Source organism: Camelus ferus, chromosome 3 (assembly GCF_009834535.1).
Source record: "Camelus ferus isolate YT-003-E chromosome 3, BCGSAC_Cfer_1.0, whole genome shotgun sequence".
Taxonomy (NCBI): Eukaryota; Metazoa; Chordata; class Mammalia; order Artiodactyla; family Camelidae; genus Camelus; species Camelus ferus.
Window position 1 is genome coordinate 46612400 of NC_045698.1, and position 18336 is coordinate 46630735.

At 40.6% G+C, this 18336-nt stretch overlaps 1 protein-coding gene and 1 non-coding gene across 5 annotated transcripts in view; one reads left to right on the forward strand and one right to left on the reverse strand.

Moving 5' to 3' along the window:
- The window catches only part of OCLN (occludin), a 46137-nt gene that overhangs the window by 15789 nt on the left and 12012 nt on the right, over positions 1 to 18336 (forward strand). For all 4 annotated transcript variants that reach the window (XM_032473727.1, XM_032473716.1, XM_032473722.1 and 1 more), the window contains exon 4: positions 782 to 943. In XM_032473727.1, coding sequence (XP_032329618.1) covers positions 782 to 943 — 162 coding nt within the window. The remainder of the gene's footprint in view (positions 1 to 781; positions 944 to 18336) is intronic.
- On the reverse strand, positions 16026 to 16130 carry LOC116662907. The gene has a single exon (XR_004318990.1). It is a non-coding gene; the product is annotated as a U6 spliceosomal RNA (small nuclear RNA).

The following is an 18336-nucleotide window of genomic DNA, read 5'->3' on the forward strand; positions in this document are numbered from 1 at the left end:
ACAGCTGCAAAGAGAGCCTCCTATTACCCATTAGCAGACATCCAGGCCAGAGCCCTGGTACCTGCCTCAACTCCAAGTGCCTCCAGGCCAAGGTACCACTTAACCTAGCTATCAGACACCAGGAAAACTGTCGGGGGCAGGGTTTCCTTGTCATAGGCCCCTTTCTAGTAAGTACAGAGAAGACTCTGAAACAGAGGATCTTGCCAGACTGAATGAATCATTAGCCCATTTTCTTTAATTTATAGTTTGGTTAGATCATGTCTGCATAATTTATGGTAAGTAAGGCAGATTCTCTATGAACTAAAATTTACCTTCAGTTGTAAAAAAATTTGCCAAGCATGTGTTATGAACAAGATTATAAGCATGATTGGATATTTAAAGCTACTTCTGAGACTAACATTTTCCAAGCCCTTTAGAAGTATACCAGTGATTGAGTTAATTTATTGGCCATTCTCATCTGTTTATAAAAAATACGGCCGCTTCCTTGGTTCTCAGGCTTTGGAATTAGTTTTCTATAATTCTAACAGGGTTAATGATAATACCTAAATTTAAGCATGTTCTGAGGACTGAATCAAGTGGGGGGTGTGTGTGTGTGTGTGTTTTGCTAGCCTTAGTCCAACTGGTGTGGGCTAGGTTTTATATTTCTAAAATGTAACCATTTGTATCAGTTTTATATCAGTTAAACCAGATAATTTAGTAGGGCCTCAGGTATTTGTAAGAGTGTGGGTTGGAATAAAGCAATTAAAAGCTAAGTATGTTAATATCTTTAATCTCTTTTTAGGCCATTGCCATTGTACTGGGGTTCATGGTTATTGTGGCTTTTGCTTTAATAATTTTCTTTGCTGTGAAAACCCGAAGAAAGATGGACCGGTATGACAAGTCGAATATTTTGTGGGACAAGGAACGTATTTATGATGAGCAGCCCCCCAATGTCGAAGAGTGGGTAAGTGTTTTAAAAAAATCAGCAGACATTCAATTTTTAAGTTAAACTCCAAATTTCTGTCTTTTAATTTGCATTTTAGTGCTTTGTGAAACTTTATTAGAGTTATTGCTTCTGTATGTTGCAAAAGTTGTGGTCTCAAGTTTTACTCAAAATGTTAGGAAGGTGGGATAAGTGGAAACGGTTTTACTACAAGGTAAAAGATGTCCATTTTCAAGAAGTAGATCTAAACAAACAAACAAAACAAAACAGACTCAAAGACATAGAATACAAACTTGTGGTTGCCAAGGGGGCAGGGGGTGGGAAGGGACAGACTGGGATTTCAAACTGTAGAATAGATAAACAAGATCATACTGTATAGCACAGGGAAATATATACAAGATCTTATGGTAGCTCACAGCAAAAAAAAGTGTGACAATGAATATATGTATGTTTATGTATAACTGAAAGATTGTGCTGTACACTGGAATTTGATACAACATTGTAAAATGACTATAACTCAATAAAAAAATGAAAAAAATTAAAAAATAAAGTGCATGCTTACCATATTGCAAATAAATAAAGTCAATTATAAAATTAAAAAAAAAAGTAGATCTAGAGCAGTGAGGGTATAGCTTAAGTGGTAGAGCACTTGCTTAGCATGCACGAGGTCCTGGGTTCAATCCCCAGTAACTGTTCTAAAATAAATAAATAAGTAAACTTAATTATCTCTCCCCTCCCAAAAATGAAAGAAAAAAAAAAGAAGTAAATCTAGGCACTGAAAAGAAATGGTTTCTAAAGGAATCGGGAGTGAGCAGGGGGTGATTTGAAATTTGGTCTTTGCAAGACTAAAACAACTCCTTCCCCCTCCCTTTTTATTTTCCTGCTTATTTTTTTAAGGGAAATGGCATTGCTCAGGGTGCCTACTGTCTTGGGTCAAGACTGGGAAGGGTGTTTTTGGGGTGGTGGCAGGTGGCAGGTCTTTAAACTTTTTACATGGAGGGCAGCCTGGCATATCACAGGGACTGATTCTGCACTAACATTGAGCTACACAGTAAAGGCAGAGAGAGGTGAGAGCAATTTCCTTTTTTGCACGTACTGTTAATCCTACCAGTAGGTAGCTTCCTAAATGATGTGAGTTGCTGAAAGTGCAGAAGGACCCTCTCACTGAAAATATCTCCCAGATGGGATTTACTGGTAGCTACCCTGGCTTTAGAGATGTTTGGAGTGAGATTTTGTTTCTTGGAAACACTCTGCTAGGATGATGTTGAGAGCAGCCTCAGAAATTGCCTTCATAGGTGTCTTTGAGCAGATTGGTTTCTTGCCATGAAGGTTAGTTGAGGATCCTGGACACTGGTTCCAGGGTGGGTTGGATTTGGCCATTGGGAAGGGAGTGGAGTGGGCTGAGGATGGGCAGCGCTGGTGAGGAAGGGGTGAAGATACTGATCCTCTTGAAGGCTCCTAGCTCCAGCATTGTATCCTATCCATATGATGTTTGAAGACATCTAGAAAGGTAGATGAAATTTTTTTCTAGTTAAGGTGCTAAAACGAAGCAGTCTTAGGAAACTCAGGTGGTGTGAGTACCACTGAGATGTGAGTTCCTGTGTTCCTGACCTCTCCTTGAAGCTTGCTTATTCTTTTTTTCCTCCTCATTTTTCTCCCCCATGAAGTGTGAAGGTTGGGATTTTTTTTTTTTTTTCTTTCCAACCTTTTGCTCCAGGCAAGGCCACCTGTAGAGGAATAGGACAGTCTGTTGTGACCTATGAAGTAAATGTTTCACTGAGAGTTTCTGGGTGTGTCAGTTTTCATTAGCTGTTGGTTTTGTTTACTTAAGGTTTCAAGAGCCTAAAAAACCGACTCAAGAGAGACCAGTGCCAGTAGTATTAGAGTCCCAGTGAACTTCGGCTTCTCATCTGATTTTTCTGTCAAGAAAGCTTAGTCAGTTCTAGGTGCTTTTGATAACCTGACAAATGTTAGCCATAATAACGTACAGAGGTGATGACAGTGAAGCTGAAAGGACTTTTTTTCCCCATTTCCTACAATGTAATCTTTTTTTAAAATTGAAGTATAGTTGATTTACAATATTGTGTTAGTTTCAGGTGTACAGCAAAGTAATTCAGTTATATACATATTTTTTCAGATTCCTTTCCATTATAGGTTATTATGAGATACTGAAGATAATTCCCTGTGCTGTACAGTAGGTCCTTGTTATTTATCTATTTTGTATATAGTAATGTGTATCCTTAATCCTTTACTCCTAATTTATCCCCTCCCCCTTGCCTTTCCCCTTTGGTAAACATAAGTTTGTTTTCTATGTCTGTGAGTCTGTTTTGTAAATAAGTTCATTTGAATTATTTTTTTACATTCTGGGACTTAACTTTTAAAAAGGCATTATTTTTATAATACTTTCTCACTGAATCCCTAGAAATTTGGTAGCCAGCATATAGGTTGTTTCAGGCGTGCTTCATAGTTTCTCTGTAGTAATAAATGTTTCATCATATGAAACTAAATAATCACCGATTGAATGGCAGACGTATGATTTTGAGCACACTAAGTTTTCATGCAATACTTAATTACTTGAAAATTCCTCATTTCCTTTTCCCTTGTTTGCCCAACAGAAATGCCTAAGAAAGGCAATTTGAAATAAGCTCTTGGGAGGTGCTTTTAGTCACAGGCATTGTGCTTTTCCTTCCATTCTCGCCTCACCTACCCAGGTTTGCTTTGCTGAACTCAATCCCACATTCTCATTCTTGCCTCAGTTTTCTTCCATAACCCGATACAGATGGTCGGTCCCCTTTCTATGCTCTTAAGCACTTTTCTGCTTGAGTGGGTTTCACTCTGATAACGTAGCTGCCTGAGTGGACATGTTTGACACTGCATCTAAGTGTCCGACAGTGGAGTGGCTTTGTGATTTTTCTTCCTTTTGGCCATTAGAAATTAATATCATAAAAATTATTTCCTTGAAATAACGGAAGAGAATCTAGAATTAATTGTACTAAGTGAGAATTAGACTTTGAATTCTAATGTGGAAAAGTAAGACAAGATACTCCTCATATAGCTAACCGTGGGTTGTTTACCGGGGCTGGGGGCACGAATCTCACTAAACTTACTAAAGGAACAATTACCAACTGAATATTTTCTTACTCCTGTCCACATTAGGGTAGGTCTACACATTGATTAGTAAATTTTATTGCCTTTCTTGGACGCTTAAAATCTTTAGAATCAGAACCCCGAGAGCAAAGGCACCTCAACAGCTGAACCTTCAGAGTTTTAAGCAAGTTTCAGCACTTTTGTATTAGGAGTGAGAAAACATTCAACTTTCTAGTTTCCTGTCTCTGAATCTCCAGTACAGTGGTTTCTCTGCCTTCTTAGGGATTTGTAGGGTTGGTTTTTCCTCCCCTTTTCTGGATATCTTGTACTTTGTAAAATAAACAAGCCATGTTTGCACACTGTTTGGATGTTAACTTGGTCCTCTGTAGTCAGTCACTCACTTAAGTTTGTACTAACATTATATTTTAAATGTTTAAAGGCTCTGTTAAGTAAATTTGTATATCTTTATTTTTTCAATTATGTCCTCAAACCCCAGATCTAATTGGTTCTTTTCTGAATTAAAAAATAAATATATGTATAATTATTTTGGCTGATTGATACCTGTAAAGAATTTTGAAAATACAATGAAGTATAAACAAAATTCTGCCATCTTGAGTTACCTTCTTGGTGTATTTTCTTTAATCCTTTCCACTTCCTACCTATTCTAATTCAGAAGTACGATTATATTCTCTATGAGTGTAAAATTCTACCTCTTGGTTTAACATGATATTGTGGGCTTTTTAATCACATCCTTAAATATTCCTTAAAAATACCTTTGATACTGTTAAAAAAAAAATGTTACTGACATATGTATTTCTCCACACACAGAGTACATTCAGTACACTAATGGTATGGCTTGGTGAAGTTTTGCACATATATGCCAATTTGTAATCAGCACCCAGATGAAGATACAGAGCATTCCAGTGTCCCAGGTTCCCTCATGCCTCTTCTCAGTCAGTACCCCCAGAGGGTGGTGATTCCTCTTTCTTTCTTTCACATCGGTTAGTTTTGCCTGTTCTTAAATGGAATTATGTACTGTGTGCTTTGTATCACTCAGCATGATGTCTGTGAGATTCACTTATGTTGTTGCATTGGTTGGTGTGATACGGTTGTGTGGCTTTTTTTGTTTGTGTTTTGTTTTTGTTTTTTTGTTTTTGTATTTTTTTGGCAAGGGAAAAGCTTTCCTAATTACCCTTTTTAAAAAGCCCATAGTCAGAATTACAATAATTTTTTTTTAAAAAAACACAGATTTTTAGGGAAATCTCCTTGCCATCCCACTTCTGGGTATCTTCCCCCACCCTCTTCCACTCTTGTACATTTTCTTCTTAGTTTCTAATGATTCCTTTCATTGTTTAATTTTGTGAAAATAAAACCAAGGAAAAATACACTTCTTGCCTTTTTTAAACGAAAGTGAGCGAATTGATCACACTGTTCTGTCTGTACCTTGCCCTTTAACTCTACAGTGTGTCTTGGTGATCTTTCCTCACCACGCCATAGCCTTTTGGTGGTATGGCCATCCCTGGTTTATGTAAGCAGTCTCTCGTTGATGGATATATTTACTGTTTAATATTACTATGGCAGGATTAAAAAAGAAAACTGTGTATGCCTTGTATATACATCTGTGCATGTATATACTTCTGTTTTTTATTGAAGTACAGTCAGTTGTATATACTTCTATAGGCTAAATTTCTCAGAGGAGTATTACTGAGTCAAAGGGCATATACATACATCTGTAACTATGATAGATACTGAGAAATTGCCTTCCAAGGAGTTGCACCAATTTATACAGCCATCAGCGATGTGTGAAATTCTGGTTCCGCACACCTTTTCTAGTAACATTCTGTTGTAGAAATGTATATGGCTGATGCCTTTTGTTGCATATTAGGTTTTATAGAATTTCTGACTGTTTTAAATAATGGCTTTTGTTTGTGGTGGTTTGAAAGAAGTTCTTAATATAAAAGTAATACAAGTGCATTATGACAAAATGCAAATACTATAGAAAAAAGAAACAACAAAAGTTCCCTCTCTTCTCCCTCAGTTTCCCATTGGGGCCGCTTAATAACTTTTAACAGACAGGTTTATATCCTTCCAGGCTTTTTCTATTCTTATACAGTGATTGACTTCATACATTCTAAGACACACTCCCTCTTCACTCCAGTTTAACTTTTCTGAAATTAGGTACTTCTTATTGGTGTAGGGTGGCATTACCCTCCCAACCTCCAAACCCCCCATCTTATACTCCATCCACGTGTATAGTCAGAGACACAGATTCCATACAGTACAGCAGAGGGGGTGCAAGAGTGCAGAGGAGAGCCTCACTGCCTGGGGTTTAATCCACCAGTTGCTTTTGTGAGACCAGCCTTTTGTGAGTCTGCCTCAGCTTCCCCATCTCTAAAGTGGGTATGATAATTGTACCTACCTGATAGGGCTGTTACAAGTTAATATTTGTAAAATACTTAGAATAATGCCTGCACATGGTAAATAATATTATTTTTAAGAATGTGTTGGGATTTTTTTTTAACCAAGAAAAGGCATCAAAATGTACATATTGTAGTTTGCTTTTTTTGAAAAACTGACCTTGTGAAGTCTGTGGGCACACAGACATTGACCTGATTGCTTTTAGCAGCTGTATGGTATAACATAGTGCAACTGCACCATGATTCCTTCTCCTACGTGTGGACATTTTCATTGCTTCCAGTTTTTTGCAATTACAGATAACACTGCAGTGATCACTGTTGTACATGTCTTTATGCACTATCGTTAGTATTTGTATGAGATAGATTTCTACAGGTGGTCAACATGAGCTTACACATTTAAAATTTTGTTAGGTACGGCCAAATTGCCTTGTTTTTTGAGGTTGTTCTGTTCTCTGATGGTATATGAGGGTGCACATTTCCCAGCATCTTTTCCCTACTCTGGATATTATTAGTCTTTAATTTCTGTCAATTTGGTAAGTGAAAATTGAGTTTCTTTTTTTTTTTTTAACTTTTTTTAATTGAATTATAGTCATTTTACAATGTTGTGTCAAATTCCAGTGTAGAGCACAATTTTTCAGTTATACATGAACATACATATATTCATTGTCACTTTTTTTTTCACTGTAAGCTGCCACAAGATCTTGTATATATTTCCCTGTGCTATACACTATAATCTTGTTTATCTATTCTACATTTTAAAATTGCAGTCTGTCCCTTCCCACCCCCCGCCCTCTTGGCAGCCACAAGTTTGTATTCTGTGTCTATGAGTCTGTTCCTGTTTTGTATTTATGTTTTTTTTTTTTTAGATTCCACATATGAGTGATCTCATATGGTATTTTTCTTTCTGGCTTACTTCACTTAGAAGAATTTCATTTTAACTTTTAATTTTTTGTGATTAAGCATATCTGTACCTGCTGTTTGTATTCTTAAGTCACTTTATTGCAGCATGGCTTAGTTTTCTTTTGGATTATTCTCTCTTATTGGAGTTTTTCATATTATGAATATTAACACTTTGTCTTATATGTTGCTAACATTTCTTCCCACATTGTTGTTGGTCTTTTACCTTTGATTACAATGTTTTCATTTTTTTATGTACTAACATTTTTCCATCTGTTTCTTTATGACTTCTTTATTTCTTTGCGTTTATGTAAAGCCTTCCACACACCTCCTTCAAGGCTTAAATAATAGTCTTCTGTACTTTCTTCTGTATTTTAAAGTTTTATTTCATTTTTTCCCTGCTCTGGACTTGGGTGCAGAGGGTTGAGTTAAACGTGTCTGTCAGTTCACAATACTTTTTCTGGTTCTTCACTGAAGTAAATTTCCTCTCTCATGATTCTTTTTTTTTTTTTTTTTTTAAATTAATTTAATGGTAGTACTGGGTAGTACTACCAAGTACCCAGGACCTTGTGCATGCTAAGCAGGCACTCTATCACTGAGTTATACCCTCCCATCCTCTCATGATTCTTAACTTTATAATTTTTAAAATTAGATCTTCAGACCCCTGGAACCTTTTAAAACAACTTCAGTGAGGTATAATTTGTATGACATAAGATTCTCCCATTTTTTAAAATGTGTACAATTAAATGATTTTTAGTAAACTTTTAGTGTTGTGCAGCCATCACCCCACTCCAGCTTTTTTTTTTTTTAACATTTTTTATTGATTTATAATCATTTTACAATGTTGTGTCAACCACTCCAGCTTTTTAAAAGAACATTTTCTTTTACAGTAGTTTTAGATTTACACAGAAGTTGCAGAGATGGCTCGAAGAATTCCCACATACCTTACACTCGGTTTTCCCTGTGATTAAGTCAAGCTGCATGTTAGTTTGGTGTGTTTGTCACAGCTAAGGACCAGGATCCATACATAATGATGAAAGCCCATACTTCATTCAGATTGAGAAACTTGTCTTTTGTTAGAGTGTGGGATAAGAGCTAATTTAATTTCCTTCCCAAATATCCAGCCAGCCATCCTGAAGTTTTATCCTCTTAAAATTTTACATTTTTAATGAAAGCCAAGCCTTTTGATTATTCTTACTTTTACAAACCCATTTTGGCCAGAATAATTATGTAAAAAGTTATTAAGTCATTTTCTTACAGTAAGTATATGGGAATTTTTTTTTTAAATGGAGAACATTGATGTTGGCAGTATCTTTGCTGTTGTGTAAATGGAAAAGTATTTTTGATTCACATTCTCATATAGACAAAGCCGAAACTAGAACCCTAATTGAGCATTTCCATGCCAACATGCTGTTAGGGAAAGCCTTAATGATTCTCTCTTTTCTTTAATTGGAATCAAAAATAGGTTAGTCCCAATTCTTGCTTCATGACATTGTCATCTTTGGTCTATTCATAGTCTTGTTTTATTTATTGATTTGTTCCATAATTAACACCTACCATCCCCACCCAAGAATTACAATACTAGGTCTAAGTTACCACATGTGTCTTTTACTCTCCCATCCACCTGCATCTCCCTGCTCCCAGAGGTGACCTGTCTCCAAAGTGCCTTCCCCACTTCAATTAGAAAAGACCGTGATGTGTTCCTTCCCTTTTCCATTGTCTTGATTGCATGACTGAAGGGCTTCCCAGCGCTGGGAATGGAACTAATGGTTCCATTGTGATCAGAGTAGATGCCCTCGGATGCTCTCATGCTGAGCAGACCTCCTCGCCGTTGCTCTGAGTAACGTTACTACGCACAGCCTGGAAAACCAGGCACAGCAGGGTTTGTGCATGCTCCAGAGGAGACCTTCTCTTGTAGGTTCAGTCTCAGTTGAACAGCCCAGTGGGGCTGGTAGGCAGTCTTCCCCTTTCTTCCACTCTTGATGAACAGTGCTGGCTTTTCTTCTATCTAAAAGAAGCAGTATATCAAGAAGGTGAAATACCAGGGTTTGAATTCTAGCATCCCTGCTTTTGCTGGGACTTTAGGTGGATCAGTTCTGTTATTTTTAACCCACAAGTATGTCAGGGAGGTCTAGTTTGGAGAGAATGCCTGGTAGACTGGCAACAGCCCAGGACCCTAAAGCTCTGGATTTGAGTCCTGATTCCAGCACGCTTTGGTAAACAGATTAACCCTTCTGAACCTCGGTTTCCTTATCTATAAAACCAGACTGAATTACTTGGTCTCCCTCTCGTGACTAATGTGCATGCATATGAGAAAATGAAGACCAGTAGAAGTATGGCCGTCTTCCTTAAGGGATAGTGAAAGGAGAACAGCTTACTGTGCAGGAAAGAAGGAATTCTGATGTTGCATGAATCCAGTTACAGTCGACAGACACAGAACTTAAATTAGCCTAGGTAAAAAGAGAAACTTGTCTGTAAGATTTTGGCTATTGATTTATGAAATCCTGGAAAGAGTTGAGACAACTTAGCCACAGAGGGCAGGATGTGGCTGTGTATCAGGAACATCTAAGATCAGGACTTACAGGCCATGGGGATTTGCTTTCCCATCTTGACTTCCTCCTGCCTATGTAGGCGTCCTTTCCTCACAGAGAAGGCGAGCAGAAAGCAGCCACTTAGAGCTCTTGAGGCCTTTGTATTAGTGCTTCTTCTAAGCCTGGCCGGGTGGGTTGGGGTCAGGTGACCATCCTCACACTCACCCACTGTGCTCAAGGGCAGTGCCCTCCTCACAGAGTCTGGCATATCCGCACAGTTACTGTGTGGGGTGGGGAGATGGCTTCCAGAGAAACAGCGCTCTGTGTATAATACGTACTACATGAATATGCACTATGTGGATTAATCGTAATTGCCCTTTTATTTTTTATGTTTCGGTGGCCATCTGATCAGGTTTACATTCAGGTGCAGTTTGAATTTATTGAATCAATAGCTTAGACTGAGTTTCTGAGCAGCTTTGAATGTACCTGCTTCACCCCAGTGCCCCTCAGTACTCTGCTGGCTCCTTCTCACCCCAGTGCACCCCAGTACTCTGCTGGCTCCTCTCAGGAGAGTGTCATGCTGCGCCACCCCTTTGAGCTTGGCCTCACACAAGGGCAGGGGACTGTGGTCTAAGGAGCTGTGTCCGGCCAGCACACTGAGAATGCTGGTAGGGGGCTGTTCAGCCATGTTCAGAGCTGAGTTAAAAGGGGTTAATACCACAACGCCCATGAACTTGAGTATTTTGTGTTAATCATTGTCTTCACATCTCTCTTCCCCCACCTGCATTTTCAGAAGGTCATAAATAAAAATATCAAGATACACATTGCCATTTTCTCTGGAGTAAATCCTTATAACTGAGGTCTGGCTTTGGAGAAGCACACACCTATGGTAAATATTAGAGCTGATTGTCAAATGTGTGTACTTGAGATTAGTTTTTGTTGATACCTGCAGGATTTTGGTGAAGTAGTTAACAGAAAGTTAAGAACTTCAGCATCCCATGCTCCTGTGAATAACTTTTGATTTGGCTCTGGTAAGTAAAAGAAAACAGAATCTGAGAGCAGGACGGAGGCACCTTAGGGTGAGGTCCCCCAGTCTGTCTTAGAGAATTGATGTGGAGGGAGCTGAAGGCCTGTGGGGTGGACACTAATAAGAAGAAGCAAGAGGAGGCTTGTAGGTGGTGACGTGATGAGTGGGGGCTACACGTTTTCAGTACATCAGGCTGACTTGGGATTGAACTTTAAGCCTTAATTTTTGCAACAAAGCTAAAAAAAAAAATCACAATAAAGGAAAAATAGGAACTATTATTCCTAAGTAGCCCTTACAGGCTGGCACTCTATCCATATTATCACCCTAGCTGCAGTCTTCACAGTGTGGATACTCTTCTTAGAGAAGGGAGCACTTAGGTTTGCAGAGGGCTCCAGTAACCTGTCTCAAGCCTGACATACTAATCACTAGTCTTTCTGATCCCTGCCGGACAGGTATTATATTTGCTTTTATAACTTGTATTTTTTGGTGTGGTTTGTTTTTCCTTCTGAGATACTCTGAGCCTTTGTTTTCTTTGCTGGTAGAATTGTGGGCAATAGTGCTTAGTTTATATTAAGATTAAGACGAGATAACGTGTGTGAAGTGCCTGTCTCTCCTACAGATCAGCATGCCAGTTCTCAACAGTACTTTCTGCCTGTCTCCTAATTTGCACCTTTTCTTGTTACACTACATGACTTATGTCAGAAACAAGAATAGACTGAGTTTGGAGAGAACATGCCATAAACTCCTTTCTCCATTGTTACCAAGTAGTAAATGAAATTGGTTAAACAAGATCCTATTTTTAAGTAGGAAATACTTAGATCTAAAAGCTAAGTTTGTTATTTAGGTAGCCTTATTTCTGAAAGTTTCTAAGGCTTTGATGTTGTGATATAGCATTGATACAGCATTGTTCCCAGTATTTACCTGGCAAGGTAGGAGCTAGTGAGGTTCTGGCCTGGGAGTAGAGAAAGGGCAGGGTCCTGGACCCCGTCCTTTGGGGTCAGCCTTGGGTAGCTATTGGTTTCCTTGGACTCTGATGAAGAGAATCACTTTGCTTGTTAATTTAATAGGTTCCTCATGTGTAGATGGGGAAAATAAAAGTTCCATCTACAGAATACGCTGATCCTGTAACAAAGGGCTTAGTTCAGGGCCAGCATGTAACTTACTACGTCAAATAAATTTTAGCTAGAGTAATAGCTGCTAGTATTTGCAGTGATGACATTGAATAAGGGAGCTTGGGTAAGAGTACCCAAAATATAAACACGTTTAATGTAGGTTGGAGTTGTTAAACTGTTAATCTTCCTCTTGTAAGGCTGCCACCAGATCAGAACAAATGTTTCACTGAAAGGTGTAGGCAGGCTCTGCATATCATCTCCTTGTACAAAGGAGGGAACAGGTACGGGTGGGGCAGGTGACTGGGACAGGGCAGTGGTGGTAATCAGCATTAGACAACTGAAGAAACTTACATAGCTTTTTATTTTCACCTAGTAAGTACAAGCATTCTTTAATGTGAAAGCAGTTCTGTGGGCTGCCAACAATTGGTACATGGGGCTCGTGCCCTGGGAAAGGTTTCACTGTTAGTTGTGGCCTCAGATGGGATGAAATGGAATGAAAGGGAAAGTGCCCTATCTGTGGACTGACTTTCAGAGCCCAGCAGCGTGGAGTACAGAAGGCTCTGTCTGTCCCAACCCCACTGTGAATGGAAGGGGGGGAGGGGGGGAGGCCAGGGCATCCTGGTAAGCTGGTGTAGAGAGTTGTAATAAAAAGTGAGGTAGGATGTGTGCTAGAGCTGGTGAGTGTCTGTGTGGCTCTTTGAAAGCAGGGATTCCTATATTTTGGCACTAAATCGGGTTAATTCTAATTATAGGTATTGTGGTCCAAACAGGCAGTTGTCTGTGACAGAGGAAAACTGTTTTCCATCAGTGGTTCTCAAACCTTTAGAATCACCTGGAAAGCTAGTTTAAAAGCTTGTTGGGCCTCACTCCCAGAGTTCTTGTGCAGAGGATCTGGAGTGAGGCCTGAGGACTTGCATTTCTGAGTTCCCAGCGTTCCCAGGTAATGTTGATCTGCTGGTCTGAGGACCACACTTTGAGAACCACTGTTCTGTAGAGCCAGGCTGCAGCTGTGATACTGCAAGCCCAATGAGGTTTGAGTTAGGCCTCTTCCAGGCATGGCATACTGAGAAAATGCTGAGGGCGTACGGAGCACTGTAGTAAACTGAAGGGGGTTTGGAACCCTAGGTGTGACTGGCCACGGGCTCTGAGGACTAAGATGTTCTGTGCCTGTGGCACACCCATTGAGGAGGCTGGCGTAAGACACACAAGTGTTAAAATACAGTCTATATCAGGGTTTCCCCTTCTAGGGCAAGGGGCCTGGAATGGGATCGCTCACTGAGTGTAAGCTTCTCCGCCTCACCCCTCCCAAAGCTCTGACAACTCATTGACTGTTAGGAGCTTCAGAATTCACCTTGGCTGATATAGGTTAGTAGTTCCCTATGGGCAGCATGCATTTGGATAGGGAACGTTGTGTTCGCTACATCCCCAGAGCCACCTGATCAGTATAAATTAATCAGATTTGCTCAAGCTTGGTCCACGATCTCTTCATTTGTGACATTAGTACATTTGGAGCATCTGCCTTCAAGCCACCAAGGGTGGAGAAAAGTCTGAGGGAACTTTCCAGAGGCAGTTTTGAGGCTCTTGTTGGAGGACCATCTGTGAGTGTAAAATATCAGAAAACAGGAAAAACGAGTTGGACCACTTAGTGTTTTGAAAACTTGTCATGCAAGGACACATGGCCGGGAAGGTGGACCTCAGGTTGTAAAACTGGAGATGGTACTTTGAGATTAAGGCACTCCTCCCACTAACGTCCAGTCTATTTCTCCACTTTAATTACCAAGCAGGAAAAGCCCTTCTGTTTCCCTTTTGAGAATGGTGTTCCTACACTCTGACCTAAAAGAAGGCATCTGGTAACTGAAGCACATACTGGAAGTAATTTTGTGTCAAAAGCTGTTCTTAGAACTCTAGAACATTAGGCATATAAAACTCTTCAAAATGGGTTCACATCATGTCTCATTCGGGTGTGTTGAGGAGTTAAGGCAACAAGAAGGATTCCTTTTCTAACAGGGACTAGTCAGTGCCCAGAGGAGACGGGTACCTCAGCCATGGTTAGACTCCTGAGGTGGCAGTTTGTTACGCCGGAAACAGGTGGGCTTGGGAGTCAGGTCGACCGGCTTCACATCCCCCCTCTACCATGTCACCTTCTGTGTGACCTTGAGCAAATTAATTGAACCTTAGAGGTTCAGTTTGCTCATCTGAAAGTGGACATAACCATACTCACAGGCTGTTGTGAGGAATAAAGAGGGCCAGGTTTTGCCTGGAGCGTGCTAGATATTCAACACATGAACGTTCATCTTATTCCTAGAGGTAGATGACTTTTGCCAGAGTGTTACACCGGTTGGATGCAGATCTAGTCTGACCCTTTTCTGTGTTGTGTGAACTAGGAATGAAGACAGGATGGAGAGCAAAACAGGGCACGGCTGTCATTGCTCCTTTTTGCTTGTACTAATTCCAGATGATGTATGCAGTTGAGAGAAGGTTTTTTCCCCCAGACTTTGTTTTGAAGAAGTGACTTAAAATGTTCTTAACCTTCTTTATTCCATCTCTGACCTCAAGGAGTCCGGGTGGGGCGGCTGCTCCTGGGTCAGTAGCACTGATATGCATGGGTGTGGGCACTGTCCTGGTCCCAAGGGAGGGAGGCTCAGCCCTGACAGGTGTTGAGAGGAGGGCTGCTCCCCATCCACCCTCCTTGTTTTCCTGTTCGCACCCCATGGGATTTAGGATATTTTCATTAATTCTCCAAGCTGTGTTAGATGTTATTTGTTGCGAAGTTCCCCCCCCCCGCAAAAGTAACATAATCAGAAAACATGTAATGAGTGTAACTAAATTTTGAATTAAAATTTGTCCTCATTATAAGTGCCCCTCGTGAAGATCTTTCGAAATTATTTCACTTGAATTTATTTCATTTTGACATTTCAGAAGCACTTTAGTTCTTTCTAGATTGGAATATGAATCTTAGTAAAACTTTCCTGTGTATCCCCTTAAATTAATAATTCATATTTCTTAAACATGGTCTGTGTGAGTGCTTGTCCTTTTAGAATTTAGTCTCAGGAGTGAGTCTGAGTCATTCTTTGATTGGTTAGGGGTGTTTTTTCCTTCTCAGCCTCAGCATGTCTGTCTTTCCTTCTGTCTGGTCTTCCCTTTTATAAAGTCTACGTGTGCCGTAGGGGTGCCTCTGGGACCAGGAACTCCTCCGGCAGATCCCAGTTAAGAGCCGCCCTCTGGGTGGGCGCTGCAGGTTGATCTCTGCTGCCTGCAGCACCCTCCCCTCTCGGGGCCCCTCCCCAGTGGAGGGCCTGGGGGCAGATGTGGGGGCGCTGCACCAGCCCCCGCCACCCGAGGCTCCTCTTGTTTCACAACAGCAATTCCAACTTTCGGTTTTGGGAATGATTGACTCTCAAACTTTTCTTTCCCCTCAGTAGTTCGTAGAAGACACATCTTCCTGAATTTGTGTTTTCACTCTGCTTTCTTTTACCCCTAATTTCTTGAGCTATTCTCAAGTTACCCAAGGGAACCTGTTCACCATTTGGTGCTTAGAATTAAGCCTAGTATTTCTCAGGTTCTAAATCTTTTAAAATTTACTATAGTTATTAAAATGGTAGGTTTGGTGTTTTGTTTTGTTTTGTTTTGTTTTTTTTAATGACTTCAGCTACATAATCGAGCATTGTGGGCTGGCTAGGCAGCCTATGGATAGCAACAGCGAGGCGCAGAAATCCCTTTTCTCACTGTAAGAGACACAGGTTGAGGATGCACATAAGTTACTAATACCGGTTCCTCCACACTGGAGCTTCCCCGCTTCCTCCCACTCTCCTTTGAAAGCAGCACGTTTATTCTCACTTGCATCGATACTGTGTGAAAAAGTAATATTGTAGTTTCTTTTGGAAAAATTGAAGCCTTAAAGGGAAAAAATGACCTTATTCCTTGTTTTACAAGTGTATTTTGCCTATGCCTTTAAAGTCTTAAGCTCCTGTCAAGAATAAAGGCTGCTTCCTATTTATCTTTGAGTCTGGCTGGGCATTTTTTTTTTTTTTCAGAAATACGGAACACATCACAAATTTGCATGTCATCCTTGTGCAGAAGCCATTAATCTTCTCTGTAATGTTCTCATTTTAGTATATGTTCTGCCAAAGCGAGCACTGCCTTGGAATTTTTTGTGCATGTGTATGAAAAAGGTTCAAATAAGGAAAACCTGTGCTCCTGTGCTGGAGGGTGAAGTTAGTGGTCAGGCTAGTCCAGTTGTGCTGACTCTGAGAGATAAAGGTCAGCTCAGAGCAGCTCTCCTGATAAGGCAGTTGGACTGACACAGTGTAGAGGCGGAGCAGTAATAAATGAGGTGACCTTTGTGCAGCAGACTCTGGGCTCCTGCACTATGCCAGGTGCTGTGCTGGGCTTTGGAAACCCAAAGAGGAAGGAAGGTAGGAGATAGCCCAGAGAGAGGCAGCGGATTGGAGCCAAGGCTTTCGAGTGAGCCTTGTGTATAAATCCCCCGTTACCATTGACTAGGTGCAGGTCCTTGGGAAAGTTGTCTAGTGCCCCGAGCTGTCGTGTCCTCTGAACAGGGAATGCTAGTATTTACCTGTAAGGTTGTTCCTACTAAATGATCTCTCAGCTCAGTATGTGGCATGTTGTAAGCAGGCAGGCAGTCGCAGTCCTCTGCCTACTGCACTGAGAGCTGTGGGAAGCTTGTATGCACAGGTGCTGGGGACATAGGGGGACAGGTAGGTGCCTCTCCCAGCAGGAACATGTATGGATGGCCCCTGGGAGCTGGTGGCACTACCACTCCTTGGAAGTGAGCCAAGACTTGAAGTCCAATTAAGGATTAGCTGTCAAAGAAAGGGGGAAGAACATTCCATTCCGGGCAGTAAGAAGTCTCTACAGAGACACCCAGACACCTCTTTTGTAAGGTTTTGGTTTCCGGTTTGCCAGGGTCAGTAGGAAATCCATGAACTTTGCAACTCCTGTTAACTTTGCCAAGGAGGAAAACCTGGAGGTGTTAAATGGGTTCTTAAGAAAAGGAAGTCTTTTAAAATCTGAAGTCTCAAGAATAAAAAATAGGCCTTTGGCTTGGCAGGGCATTTGCCTGTGAAGCTTGGTGATGGTGTCAAGCCCTCAGGAATTCAGTAGGCGCCACGAATGGTTCCCACCCATTCCCCCCTGTGGTGGGATCTGAGCACGCTCCCTGGCAACCCACCCACTGCTTTCCCAGTTGCTGCCAAATCCCACTTTCAGAAGGAAATGATTCCATTCCTTTCTGACTCACGGGAATATTAAACAATCAAGAATAAATAACCTCTATGTACTTGGAGAGGTGGGTAAATAAATATCTTCTGGTATGTGATAGTGCAGTGATAGGAAAGGAGCAGGTCATGTTCTAGTGCTATGCCTGACGGAAAACAAGATGGTAAAGTGTGTGTATTGCGGGGAAATATACTATATTGATGCTGGAATCTAACTGTGAAGATTTATAATAGTAAAATAATCCAATTAAAAGTTTGCTGTCACTTTCAAATTCTTGGTTTAGATCCAATAGCTTTAATTTCCAGAACCCAGCATCTTCTGAGTATTTACTATGTTCATAAAAGGCCCTGTGCTAAGTTTGATACCTTGTAATCTCATTTAATTCCCAAAACAACTTTATAAAGTAAGTAGCTTCCCCATTTCTTGCAGATGAAGAGATTGGGGCTTTCTAGAACTTGCAGTTGGCAGGTCTGGAGTGAGCCCAGGTAACTGGATGCCACTGTTCTCAACACCAAGCTAAAGCAGTACCACCTTCCCTATTTTTTGAAAAGTTGCTCTTTTTCAGAAAACAACTTTTGGAGTTAAGTCCCTAAGTGCCTCCCACCCCCGCATACCTCATTTCTATTCCTTTACTTGAAAACAATTCAATGACTTGTCTGGGCTTAGCAGTTATTTTTTTTATCAATTGCAGGATAATACCTAACAATGTAAAGACTTTTAGGTGTTGGATATACTACATGAAATCTAACAGACAGTGTTGGGAATCTAACTGGCTATAAATTTTTCTCCCCAAGATTCTCTGGGAAACCTTTTATGTTAACAAGGTGTAGTCTCCAGTGCGTATTACTTCTTAGAACAAACTCATTCACACATCAGAATGGAAGAAGAAAGAAGGTAGAGGAGGAGGGCTGTGACTGCTGTATAGCCTGGTAACAGCAGAGCCACTGAGAATGTAAAGGGAGAATAAACAAGACTTGTTAAAGAACTATAGCAGAAATCAGTCTGAGCTTCTTAATGGGGTTTTAACATTCTGTATTTAGGGTGACTGGATTAAGAAAAGCCATTGCTCTTTGTCCTGGATTAGTGGTTTTTCCCAGAGTGGTGC